This window comes from Populus euphratica, unplaced genomic scaffold (genome assembly GCF_000495115.2).
Source record: "Populus euphratica unplaced genomic scaffold, PopEup_1.0 scaffold5.1, whole genome shotgun sequence".
Lineage (NCBI taxonomy): Eukaryota > Viridiplantae > Streptophyta > Magnoliopsida > Malpighiales > Salicaceae > Populus > Populus euphratica.
This window is the reverse complement of record NW_011499848.1, coordinates 263,812-275,984: the sequence shown is the minus strand read 5'-3', so window position 1 is coordinate 275,984 and position 12,173 is coordinate 263,812. Positions and strand designations below refer to the sequence as shown.

The 12,173-nt window shown below is 36.3% G+C and overlaps 1 protein-coding gene across 1 annotated transcript; it reads right to left on the bottom strand.

The window, feature by feature from the left end:
• Nucleotides 1-883: 883 nt before the first annotated feature.
• Nucleotides 884-8,460, bottom strand: LOC105111939 (uncharacterized). The gene is made up of 10 exons (XM_011007455.1): nucleotides 8,348-8,460; nucleotides 7,279-8,258; nucleotides 6,203-6,916; nucleotides 4,766-5,996; nucleotides 4,301-4,589; nucleotides 3,988-4,112; nucleotides 3,394-3,860; nucleotides 3,258-3,286; nucleotides 2,471-3,028; nucleotides 884-2,373 (listed from the first exon to the last, which is right to left on the bottom strand). Exons 2-10 carry the CDS (start codon nucleotides 8,097-8,099, stop codon nucleotides 1,445-1,447), a joined length of 5,163 nt encoding a protein of 1,720 aa, XP_011005757.1. The 5' UTR covers nucleotides 8,100-8,258; nucleotides 8,348-8,460; the 3' UTR covers nucleotides 884-1,444.
• Between the last annotated feature and the right edge of the window lie 3,713 nt (nucleotides 8,461-12,173).

Genomic DNA, 12,173 nt, shown 5'->3' with positions numbered 1-12,173 from the left:
CTCTGAATTACTAGTTTCAGATCCTCCTATTATAAAATTGACTAGAGATGATGTGGCTGATGAGATTTTGTGGTGCTTGGAGGGATCTAACAAGGCAACCATGACCGAAAAGGATGGAATTCTCTCTTATGCAGCTGATGACTTCTCTGGTGTTGATGAGTTTGTTGACTGCTTAAAATAGGTAAGCAGTCACTGCTGCCAGTCGTATCAGGTACTGACTGCCAGGAGAGGAGCAGCACGTGATTGACAAATTTATAGCAATAACACTATCACAGAGTGGTATCGGTGAGGTTATCTGCTTTGATGCATGAGATAGAAGAGGTTGTAACAGGTTCGGTTCTCATGAAGAGTTCTTGGGCATAGCTGATGAGGAGGCAGGATGGTTTGATCATGAACTTCCGCCGGCTGAAATATTTCCTCCGCCCCTAGCTGGTATGTCGTAGAGCCGCTCACTTTAAGGAGAACTTCTTGAATAGGCCAATGTTTTATGGAGATGATGAGTGATACTTTTTAGCTTGATAGGGTTACGAGGCAGAATCATAGAATGCACTTCATTATTAGTAAGAAGTTACTTACAAGTCGCTCTGTAGAAAATGTTTGCTAGTCAGCAGTCAACTTGTCGCCCCTAGTGGTGCCATGTGAAATATTCCAGTAAAACTGGGCTTGCAGACCACCATATATTGTATTGTACATGACAGAACCCTAACAAAAAAAATAAAATAAAGATGTAGCACAATTTTATAAGAGCTGAGACAGGCTTGAAATTTTCATTGTGTGGATCACACTAGACTCGGAGAGTTCAAATTGTCCCATAAAAAATAAATAAATAAATTCCATCCTACGGGAATCTGGGAAGGCACTTCTTGATGAATCTTCAAGAAAAAAACACGTAAAAATTATCAAATTTAAACCGATCTCAAGAAAACTTGTGATTGAACTTTGATTTATACAAGCAATGCAACCGGATAAGCACAAGAAAAAAGACTTGCTTATCTCCTCTAGTCAGGGAAAATATTTTAAGCTTGTGAAGTAATTCACTCCGCAAGTATGATTTTAAGAGCGCCAAATGGAGAACCCTACATTAGCAAATTACCCCACCAGCTAATTCTTGAAAAATAAAAAAATATATATGTGATTTTCTAAGCTTCCGAACCCGAATGATTAAATGGGAGGGAACTTGCAATGACGCATCATGTGTGCCAAGTGCCAAAACATCCATTGCTAGAAAGGGATATCACCATGGCATTTTACAAAACCTTCCCTGGCTTTGACAATGATGAAGCATAAACTGGTTCATCATCATCTTTACTTAATAGTGCACAACCTCAGGGCAAGCCTGCTTCATGCGAGATTTTTCAACTGCAGTTCAATTTACAATCCCGTCCAACAGAACACTGAAGAATCCCCGCATAACAAAAACAAAACTTCGTGGAACAAAAGCCAGCTACCGCCACTTTCGGCAATTTCCACACCTCCAGCTGCTGCTGCCTTCAACAGGTGAAGACTCCACCCAAGGAGAACAATAGCGGTGTAACATTAAGCCGCATATGTCACAAGAAAGATCAGGAGATGGTACCAAGTCCAAACACATCTTACATGGCTTTGTGTTAGGAGCAGATTCCAGAGACTCGTCGCATGAAGTACCCAGTGTATGTTGCTTCTGGAACTCATTCTCTGAAGCTGCATGAAACTGATTTTCATTGTTTCCCAAAACATTCCCAGTGGCATCACACCCATCCAATTGGCTACCATCATCAGTTGCCAGCAATTCCGTAAACGAGAAATATGTCTGTGGCTCAAACACCATATCCTCATAGTTTACATCTTCATAATCAAACACCATCTCACCGTCAAGGCCATTGCCAGAAACATCCCATTCAGCACAAGACATCTCTTTGTTCACGTTGTTGTTTGTTTCAAGAAACATGGATGAATCAGTAGGGTAAAGATTAGACACAGAAATATCTTCAGCATCTCCTTGACGCTTCCCTTGTCTTCTGACTGGAAGCTTCTGCGGCCCTTGTCCAGCAATGTTCCATTCAAAATCCACTCTAGAATTCTGCTCTGTAATTTGCTCAACTCTTGAAAGAGAGAAAAGAAGAGGATCATCATCCTGTACGTAAACATTCTCCACAGGAAACACTGGAGTAGTTGGCTCACAGTCTCCGGATTCAACAATAGTTCCAGAGTCAGCTCCTATTCCTTGCTCCCATGCTCTCTTTCGCGGCTTCAGAACCTCTGGCTTCTCATCTCCATAACCATCCCTGTAAGGACAATTTGGTGATTTTATCCTCCGACATTTGCAACACTTGAAGCCTATAACATCAGAGAGTTTTGACTCTTCAAGTTCAACAGCTTCCGCATGAAACCAATCTGCAAAAGAACAAAAAAAACATGTTTCATATAACAGAAACGAGCCACATTTTTCTACTTAAGAGGAATGGCACCCTATAATGAGCATAAGGCTTACTTGCACAAGTCTCGCAGTGGATATACATCAGATCACAGTTATATTCCTTTCTGCATAGATTACACTCTGGCATTAACCGTTTTCCATTTGGACTCCCCCTTGATAGAATGTTTTTATACCTGAAATCAATGCCTGTATCCTCGTTGTTCTTCTTCCTCCATATGATGCCCCAATTACGTGATCTACTTTCAGTTTTTGTTGCCTTCCTAGATGAGGAAATAGCTTGTTTCACTTCAGAGCCACTAACCTGGGTCCTACTTTTGGTTTTTGTTGCCTTACTAGAAGCAGATGTAGCTTGGTTCACTTCAGAACAACTCTCCTGGGTTCTGACAGACATAAATGGTTGATTGTGAACTTTAATCCTTGTGCTTTTCATGACTGTCACTGCATTATGATGCTCTTGCCATTGCAACGGCAAGGGGCTGGTTAGAGATTCATTCCTCTTTTCATCATAAATAACAGCTCTGGCACTGTAGCATCGCTTGCAAATGATTGAAAACTGAGCTTCCTCGTTTGTATAAATTCTTGAACTTACAGTACAGGCTTGATGACAGTAACCTAAACACAAAATAACCCAAAAATGGAATCATTAGTGTGATATTCAAAACAATCATACTCTTTCAACTGCTTATATAAAGGAAATACAAAAGAGCTAAAAGGCAGCTTAAAGTCCCCAACAAGACACAGCATGCTTGTCCGTTTATAAACTATCCAAGAAAAATTTCAAAAAAAAAAAGTTCATGTTTTGTTTTGTCAGTTAAGAATATCAACTTAGTTATAATCATACCTTGGCAAGAACTGCATGTGACTGTATCCCTGAAAATCACACCATCAAAAAGAATAATAAGCAGTGAGCTGTTTCTCCCAGTATGACAATTGCAGTGAATTTAAAAACAAAAACAGAATTAAGTACAGAATATTACCTAATTAAAACATCATATTGACATGAAGCACAAGAGCAACTGTCCAACTTATCTCTCTTAGAGGCAAGATATGAAAATATATCCCTGCGAGAATCTTTCAATTGTCTTCTTTGCAACACAGATAACTCATTTGAAGGCTTCTTGGCTGAAGGTGGAACGACTTTATCTAAGCTTTCTTCAAACTCTTTGATCAAATACAAAGGAACGTGCATTTCAGAAAACCAGTACTTATCCTTTCCATTTTCACTTTGCTCGATTTCAATTATATTCTTCATGATGCGGGAAGGAAGATGCTTCTGGTTACCAAAAGCAATTCCATACCTAGTCTTCTTTTCTTCAATTTTCTTATCACAGATGACAGCATTTCTAAAAACCGATGACTCGGTCTCCGAACCTTTTCCATCCTGGAGGTTCTGCTCTGGACGAACAAGATCACTCCATCTAACATGAAAGTCTAGGTATCTGACCTGATGAAAATTCCAACAGCATTTTCACAAGTTAGACAACCACAAACTATCACAGACAAATTGCTGCTAGGCTTATAGACAGAACATACCAAACAAAAGAAGCAAGAAACAGAATATCATATCAAACCTGAAGTGCGAGTTGTGATGCATTATTACTCCTTTCAACTGCAGCTCTCCAAACCAACTGTCTGCTTCTATTAGGAATCTCCAAATCATCAGTGTAATGGATCCCAGAAATCTTTCTCGAGCCACCTATGACCAAAAAGAATTACAAATTTACTATTAACTCCATTTAAAACAATTACTAAATGCAACTAGCGTACAGGTGGATATTTCAATAATATGAATATGCAAACAGGGAAAGAAGTATGGTTGAATTATTTATTTATTTATTTATTTATTTATTAGTAAAGGGGAACACATAATGATGAAAAGAATACCTTGCCTAGCTGCCCTTCTAACCATTGACTGAGGCAAGATTGCTTTATTAAAAACAAGTTTTAATAGCTTCCCTCCTCGCCACCAGACAAAACTTTTGTCATGGCAACCATCTGCTGTAGTATCAGTCACCCCAGAATGTTTCTTATGTCGTTTCCCATTCACTCTTCGTCTGTGAGCAGTTCCAATACTGATTGCAGAACTTTGGGTCAAAGGAGATTCAACCAACCAATCATCCATTGCCTTGACCCAGTCCCCAGAAAGAGCAACAAGACGGGTGTTTTCCTCAAGCTGAAAATAAACACCAGGGGATCACATAAACCAAGGTGAGTCTGACATACAATATGATAAATAAAAAAGGCACTTAGCACACATAAAGGGCGACTCAAGAAATGAGCAGCTGCCCCATGCTTTACTAGGCTGAAAACAGGGCCGGCTTAGTGATCACACATCAATTGAAGACTTACTTCAAGCAATGGCTGTTTTAGCGCACTATGAGTTGAAGCATCTTCTACTTGTCTACGCCACAGTTTTCGGTGACTTGCACTCAGAAAAGGACCAGTTGTAAGACCACATAAAACCTCCCCCATGTATAGAATGTACGTTGATATGCTAGAAAGACTTCCCTCTCCATTCAAAATTGGGCGAAGTCCACTGATCACCTTCAAGGCACCTTTAGTAGCAGTCAAAGCAGCTGAGTTTAACATGCATCCCCTTCGATTGCTGGGGGGCAGCTTGCAAGAATAACACCAACCACACCTCTCTCTTGGCACTTCCACAAGCTTTCTTTCAGAACTTGGCCAGAAAAAACGAGAGGCAGCTGTTGAAAAAGCTTTTGCTTGCAATAAAATGTCAGTAACAACTTTCCTTCCATTGCCTGATTTATGAGTCTCTGTGCGGCTTTCCTCAGATGAAAGAACATTGAGATTAACAGCAGCAGAGGCTGCAAAATCTCCATGCATGTAGTGATTTATGTATGCATGTGGTTTGAAAAAAGTTCCCACATAAGAACAATTGTTTGTTGAATTTTGAACCCTTTGAATGCCTTGATGATTCCCTTCCTTGTTTTGAGAAAACACAGAAGCTGGTAAACAAGTACCATTTCCATTCTCAATACAACTGCCAACACTGTTTGCTGATGTGCAAGTGGCAAGTTCCATTGCACTTGATCTGTAAACCAGGCTTTGCTGGGTTACATCAGATGGATCAGCTAACTGGTTAACTGATTCAGTAGACTCCAGTTTAATCTGCTCATGCTGCTTCATTCTCATGAGATGGAAATATCCTGTTCTCGACACATCACCATCGCTCACAATGTACTGAGGACCAGCTTGAATTGCTGCATCAAAAGAGGTTTCAAGACTTGGAATTGCTACAATATCTGTATTGCTTCCATTTACACTAACTGCATTCTCAGCCACAACATTGTCTACAACTTTACAGCTTTCCTCACGAGGAAGAGAAAGAGCAGAAAGTTTTGCATCTTCCTCAACAGATGCAATATTGAAACCTCTTCCTGTTGTTTCCAACAGTGAGAATGCACTTTGTGGCATGTTCCAGTGTTGTGCAATTGCCTTGCAAATCTCTAAGTATAGTGATCTATGTTGCATGGATTCGGAAAGTGCTTGCAGGACCTTTGGGATGTCCATCTGATTGTAGTATCTGAAACACGGTTCTCCACTTGTAGACGCTTTCAGCCTGGGAAAAAAAAACAAGAGGAAAGATATGAACAGGAAATCAATAAAATTAAGAAGCATTTTAAAAGACAGGCACTCACAGTAACAAAACAGAACCTATGAACAATTTTGACCACTTAAATGACACTTGTTTTGCAAACAAAGTGAAGCTTCATGGTGCATTCCATATAATCAGAAAGAAAGTAAACGGAGGCAGCTAATACATACACAAGCAAGTGATCACAAGTACCCAAGAAGACTTGCTCATACAAATCAATTCCAAATACTTCAGCTCCTCTAAGTGATGTTCCCATCGTAATAGTAGGTCCCAACTTGTTGATGGTGCACTCCGGACAATACCATGGGCCTTCTGGTATATACATTTTGACGACGCCTATACATCTTGAATGATATGATGAAGGGCACCCATCACAGCACAGTAAGGTTCCATCCAAGCCACAAAGGCGGCATTCATCCCCATTCCCATCTACATCAGCATCAGATACATGTCCATCCCTTTCAGCACCTTTCGAGGCCAGGTACATTGAATTACTGAAAGACTTGCTGCCTTGGCTTTCAGCAATGATATTCATGGCCTCCCTATCCTTGCAAGCTGAAGTCTTGGAATATCTGGGATGAACCCTTCTTGGTCCATGTCCATTATCAGGAAGATTGGTTGTAACAGTATCTGGATCTATACCAAATTCTGACTCTTCACGTACATCAACTTCAGCTCTTACCTCTGCAGAGTCCAAAACATCATCACATAGGATTTGCAGAATCATCAGCTTCCTGCCCACTGGCAAGGAATAATACTCCCTTTTCCAAAGATTATCGTAAAATCCTTTCCACTCAGATCCCTTCACATATCCCATTATTGTAAAATAATGGACCAGATAAACAGTCCAAGTAAGTGAATCAAGAAAGCGCCAATCCACGCTCCTGCATACCAGAAGTGAAACATAATTATATACATTAATGTTGAATAGAAAACCAAGGTCGACATCACATAGAAAAACAGTCATGCACGGGAAGAGGAATTAAGAATACAAGACAGAACTGCCTAAGAATACATGCAAGAGCAATACCCCATCAAAACATCTCTTTTAATGATAGAAAGAAAGCAAACTCCCATTCCACTGGAGGAATACCAAATTTGTTATCTGATCATTTAGTTGTCCCCTTGAGTGATTAAAATCTTTCAGAGATTGTGGAATCTAGTAAATATTACAAAATTGCCATAAAATCTCCAGTCATTTAAGAACTCTAATATGCAAATTAAGTATCAATATTTCTATATATACCTCAAGCATTTCGATGCAAGCTCAGAACCATCTGAAGAGAGTGCTTCAAGATGACGTCTCAATACCCGCATCAAAGCAACATGAATGGCATCCAACAACGTGTTCTGAGCAGGGCAATTTACCGCCCCCACTAAATCATCCAGTGTGAATGGGCTCAAGAAAAGACGGATATTAAATGACCTCAAAAACGTGTACACTGAAAAGAGATGTGAGACATACTCGTCTGGCACACCTATACTCCCTGACGATGAAGGCAACTGAGGTGGTGGAATAACTGGAGTCTCCACTTCCATTCCCAACTCCCCATCCCGCACACACTCACATGAATCACTCGAGGAGTCTGCATCATCCTCAACTTGAACCCCACCATTCTCAACCATCAACGCAACACTCACCGATGGTTCAACTTTAATCACCTCCGTTTTCAAATCCACCACATCCTTCTCCGCTTCCTTCTTCCTCTTCTCACTCTTTTGCAAAACAAATTCATCTAGCTTGACCCTCCTAAAAAACAATTCATCATCAAAATCATCATCCCCTAACAATATTTGACGCAACTCACCACTCTCCAAATCCTCACAGTCCCCGTCCTCATAATCCACCCTATACAACCCAGTATCATAATTCACTATCTTCCCCAAAAAAATCCCACTGTCAAACTCTTTCAACACAAACCTACCCACTAAGGGCTTCCATCTAAAATCCAAAGCTTGCTTTTTCAAGGCATTAGCTATTGATTTCATCTCTTCACTTTCTTCCTCGTTTGGCTTCCGCTTTCTCGGTCTACCTCTACCCCTTTTCTTCACCTCCATAGACTCCATTATAGAATCAAAGTCGGATCTAACCAAACCCTAAATCCACTTCAAAATCCCTGAAAATCCAAAGTAAATATCACCGGATCACAGATTTGAAAGAAAAGAAAAACCTTCAATATAATACTCGACTCTGTCTCCTCGTGGATCTAAATTTCATCCAGATCCCTGCAAAAAAAAAATTAGAAATCAAGAATTAGAATATAAATTTGATGCTGGTGTGTGTGTCTTTGCATCTGCGGAGAGAGTGAGGTTACCTTTTTAGGTTTTGGTGGTCACCATTGAAGGCGATTCCGAGGAATTTTCGAGAGAAAGAGGGGTGCCCTAATAAAAGAGAAGGACGGCATCTCTCTGCTACGGAATAGTGACTAATAAAAAAAAGACCCATATCGGGTTACGTGTGTGACTCAGATCTGAGTTTAACTCGTCTGAGTTGTTTTGCACTCGGGTTTTTCTTTTATATGTTTTCCGTGTTGACGTGGATTTTTTTCCTTTTTGTAAATTAGAGAATTTGAGGGAAAGGGATTGGTATGGTGTAGGTAGCCTTCTGGAAAAAGTGTACACCCTCACTCTCGTTTTTCTGGCACCTTTTTATAATTTGAATTTCTACTAGTTGACTGGATAATATTGCAGAAAACGTAAGTGAAATGGTGATATATAATTAATTTACTCTAAATTATTGGATCAATGATACTCAATGACGTGTAAATTTAACAAAATAATAATTAATGATTTAGTATTTATGTTTATAAGATGAATAATCATATAAAATTATAATCTTGCATGCCTGAACTTCAATAATTTTTTATATATATTTTAAATAATATTGTTGAATTTCTATGAATAAAATAAGTAATTTTATTATTTTATCATTAACCATCATAAAATATTTATTAAAACCATGACTTCTTATCCTTTATAGTAAAATAAATGATAAATAAATAATCATATCAGGTATTTATTCTTAACTTTAAAAGATTTTTTAGCAATTCATGTTATAAGGTATTTTCATAGCGGTTTTCGTATATCATGACTGTCAAGCACCCGAGCGGGCCCATTAGTTGAATCACACCATGCTCGCAGCAAAAGTCAAAACAATCACACGAGAACTTTGTACGCGCACCTGTAGACAACACTGTCCTGCCAGTTAAAATGCTGAAGCCACCATCCTTCTGAATATTTGCTTCATTTATGTAAATTGTAAATTTAAAACAAGCGAGAATTTTAGAATCCACTCGTGAAGACGAGTTGACGCGGAGTTTTGTCCGATTCAGTTACTTAAGAGATCAAATTAAGGTACAGGCACTTGTGTTTTTATTCACTTACCTCAAAAGGCTCGAACTAGACATAAAAATTGCGTGGGTTGGCGGGAACATCTTCCACGTAATGACACTACCGCCACGATTTTTAAAAAAAATGGTGGTACCGAGGATGCCATCCAAACGATTTTTCAAAAAACAAATTGAATTTAAAAAATATATTTTTAGATTATTTTAATATATTAATATTAAAAAATAAAAAATATATATTATTTTGATATATTTTTAAATAAAAAATTATTTAAAAATAATCAAATAAAAAAATATTTAAAAAATAATCATTATATATATATTTTTTAAAATATATATATGATACTCAATCTCAGATTAATGTGCTCTAAATCTTAGATGATGAATTACATGAGATTGATCAACAAATTAATATTATAATTAAAAAATATATAATTTAATAACAAGATAAACTCAATCAAGATAAAACTTAAATAGGGTAAAAACAAGTTCTGGATCCGTGAATTAGTTAAAAGACCATTTAACCTTGACAGGTTTTATAACTTTGAGTATCATAGCTAATGATGAAAATCGTTAACATGGTCAGAGTTTTTATTTGACATTATATTAATTACTTGCTGTACACATAGTGAATGTGATCATGTTGGTGTAGTGTTAAAGTTACTGGCGATACGTTATTAACTTCAGGGTTTAGTTGTGGTGTGTACAAGTTGATCTAGACATCCATATTAATTTAAAAAAAATTATTAATAATATTATTCAAGCAATTAAATTTAAATTAACCTGCCTAATACACAATTTTTATGGTAACCGGGAAGGATTACTGAATGATCTTTTTTGGATTTAAATCGAGCCCCTTTTTTATTGACTTCCAGGCAAGTCAGATGCACCTGAACAGATGTTATGTGACAGTTTTTATTTTCATGGTCTATCAATTAATTAAAATTTAACTTCAATCAACATCCAAGTATTATATATATTTTAACTATTTTTATAAATAATAAAATTAATAATTATTTAAAGTTTTTAGTAGTATGAGTGGACTCGAATTTGTAACTATTAAAAAATAAATTTAAAATCTAATTAGTTAAATTATTTTTTAAGATTGACATAGTTTTATTTAATAGGTTGTCAATAATATAATTTTTTTATTGTAAAGTTTTTTGTAAAATTTATATCAACTCTACATAACTTGAGATCCTGACCAGTTCAAGTTAAATAAAAAAAAAATCAAAAGCCTATTGATCTCCTTAATTAATCTATTAAATTTTTTAAAAAATTTTTAAAATAATATTATTTTAACTTGTTTATTAAAAAAAATAGAAATTAACTCTCTTATCTCGTGACCCCGAGTACCATCCCGTATTAACCCTGAATGTGTGCTATGATCAGTTTGCTGTGTATATTTCTATCCTCGAGTGTTTTTATGGAAACTCATGGTTATATCAGTTGATGATCCTGGCTGCTGATGTAGATCGAACATGCATTATTCATCGATGTGGTCCGAAAATTGTTCAAATGGATATGTCGCAATTGTTGGGCAACCAGTGGCTGTTCGATCGTTTTCCCTGTACCATGTTTCATCGTCTCGTTTTCCAGACAATACGTGTAAGATGCTTGCATGCATGCGGAGGGAGGTGGCATTGAGCTTCGTGTATTGTGTGCTTTTCTACTTACCTTGACAGACATTTTACTCGGCAAACAACGCATCAAACGTGGTAAAGAAATGTTGTTTATTATGCTAGACAATTTTATTGCGAGTAAAATTAGCTTCCCAGGTCTCCCTTGGCCCCTCCGAGGTCACTCCTTTGCAAATATTATATTTTATTCTATATCTCTATTTTACAACAATAGCGTTTGCTTTTCATGTTATCGCCAAGGATGAATTTAGAATTTCAAGAATAAGAAAAATAATAGTAAGACGTGTTTATAATCAAAATAAACTAATGATGAGTGTCTTACAATGAATAATTTTACCTCGATGCGATATGCATGTTCCCAGCAAAATAGATCTTGGATTCGAGGGCTGATTTTAACAGCTTTAAAGCTTCTTGTGCTGATGGTGGCAAATTTAATGTCATCTTTTAATAATTATTTTAATTTTAAATTTTAAATTGTTATATAAAATTTAAATATATAATTTATTTTATTTATTGGCATATATTTTATTACATTAAAGTTATTTTAACTTAAAACTTACATAAATTCATTATTATTCTACGCCTAATCTTATCAAATATATTGTGAGTTATATGATCCGTGTATGTAACATTTTAGTCAACATGATTATGATATATATTATTTTAAAAAATTTAAATTACTGAATAAAATTATAATATAAAATTTATATTATTTTATAGTAGCAATTACATTTAGTGGTTGCTTGTCCATAAAATTTTATCATGTTTTAAGTAAAAAAGTAAATGATGCTTTTTAGCTTGAAACTGGACTTCATTATGGCCAGAGCATGTTTTATTTTTTGACACGAAAAAATATTACGGTGGAAAAAAAAAGGTAATTTCAAAGTCATTAGTTCAAGTGGTAATCCATGAAACGCCAAAAAAAAACTACAACAATAATAAATAGAATAACAAGGAAGAACAACTAATAATAAATGTAATTTTTTAAACAAAACTAGAGAAAAAAAGAGAGAAAATATAAACTTTTTTAAAAAATAACCAAACAAATTCAAATGAACCTTTTGAACCTGTACTATCTTAAAAATCTACAACTCGTTAAATCTTATACTTGACTTTAATCAAGAAATTTAATCATTAACCAATCTTAATCTCTA

What these genes read in the sequence shown, in the direction of transcription:
- LOC105111939 (XM_011007455.1), bottom strand. Translation starts at nt 8,099, where the DNA reads ATGGAGTCTATGGAGGTGAAGAAAAGGGGTAGAGGTAGACCGAGAAAG. An exon ending in TAAAACAGCCATTGCTTGAA is followed by an intron (nt 4,590 to 4,765) that starts GTAAGTCTTCAA and finishes GTTTATTTTCAG; the next exon opens with CTTGAGGAAAACACCCGTCT. An exon ending in CACATGCAGTTCTTGCCAAG is followed by an intron (nt 3,029 to 3,257) that starts GTATGATTATAA and finishes TTTTGTGTTTAG; the next exon opens with GTTACTGTCATCAAGCCTGT.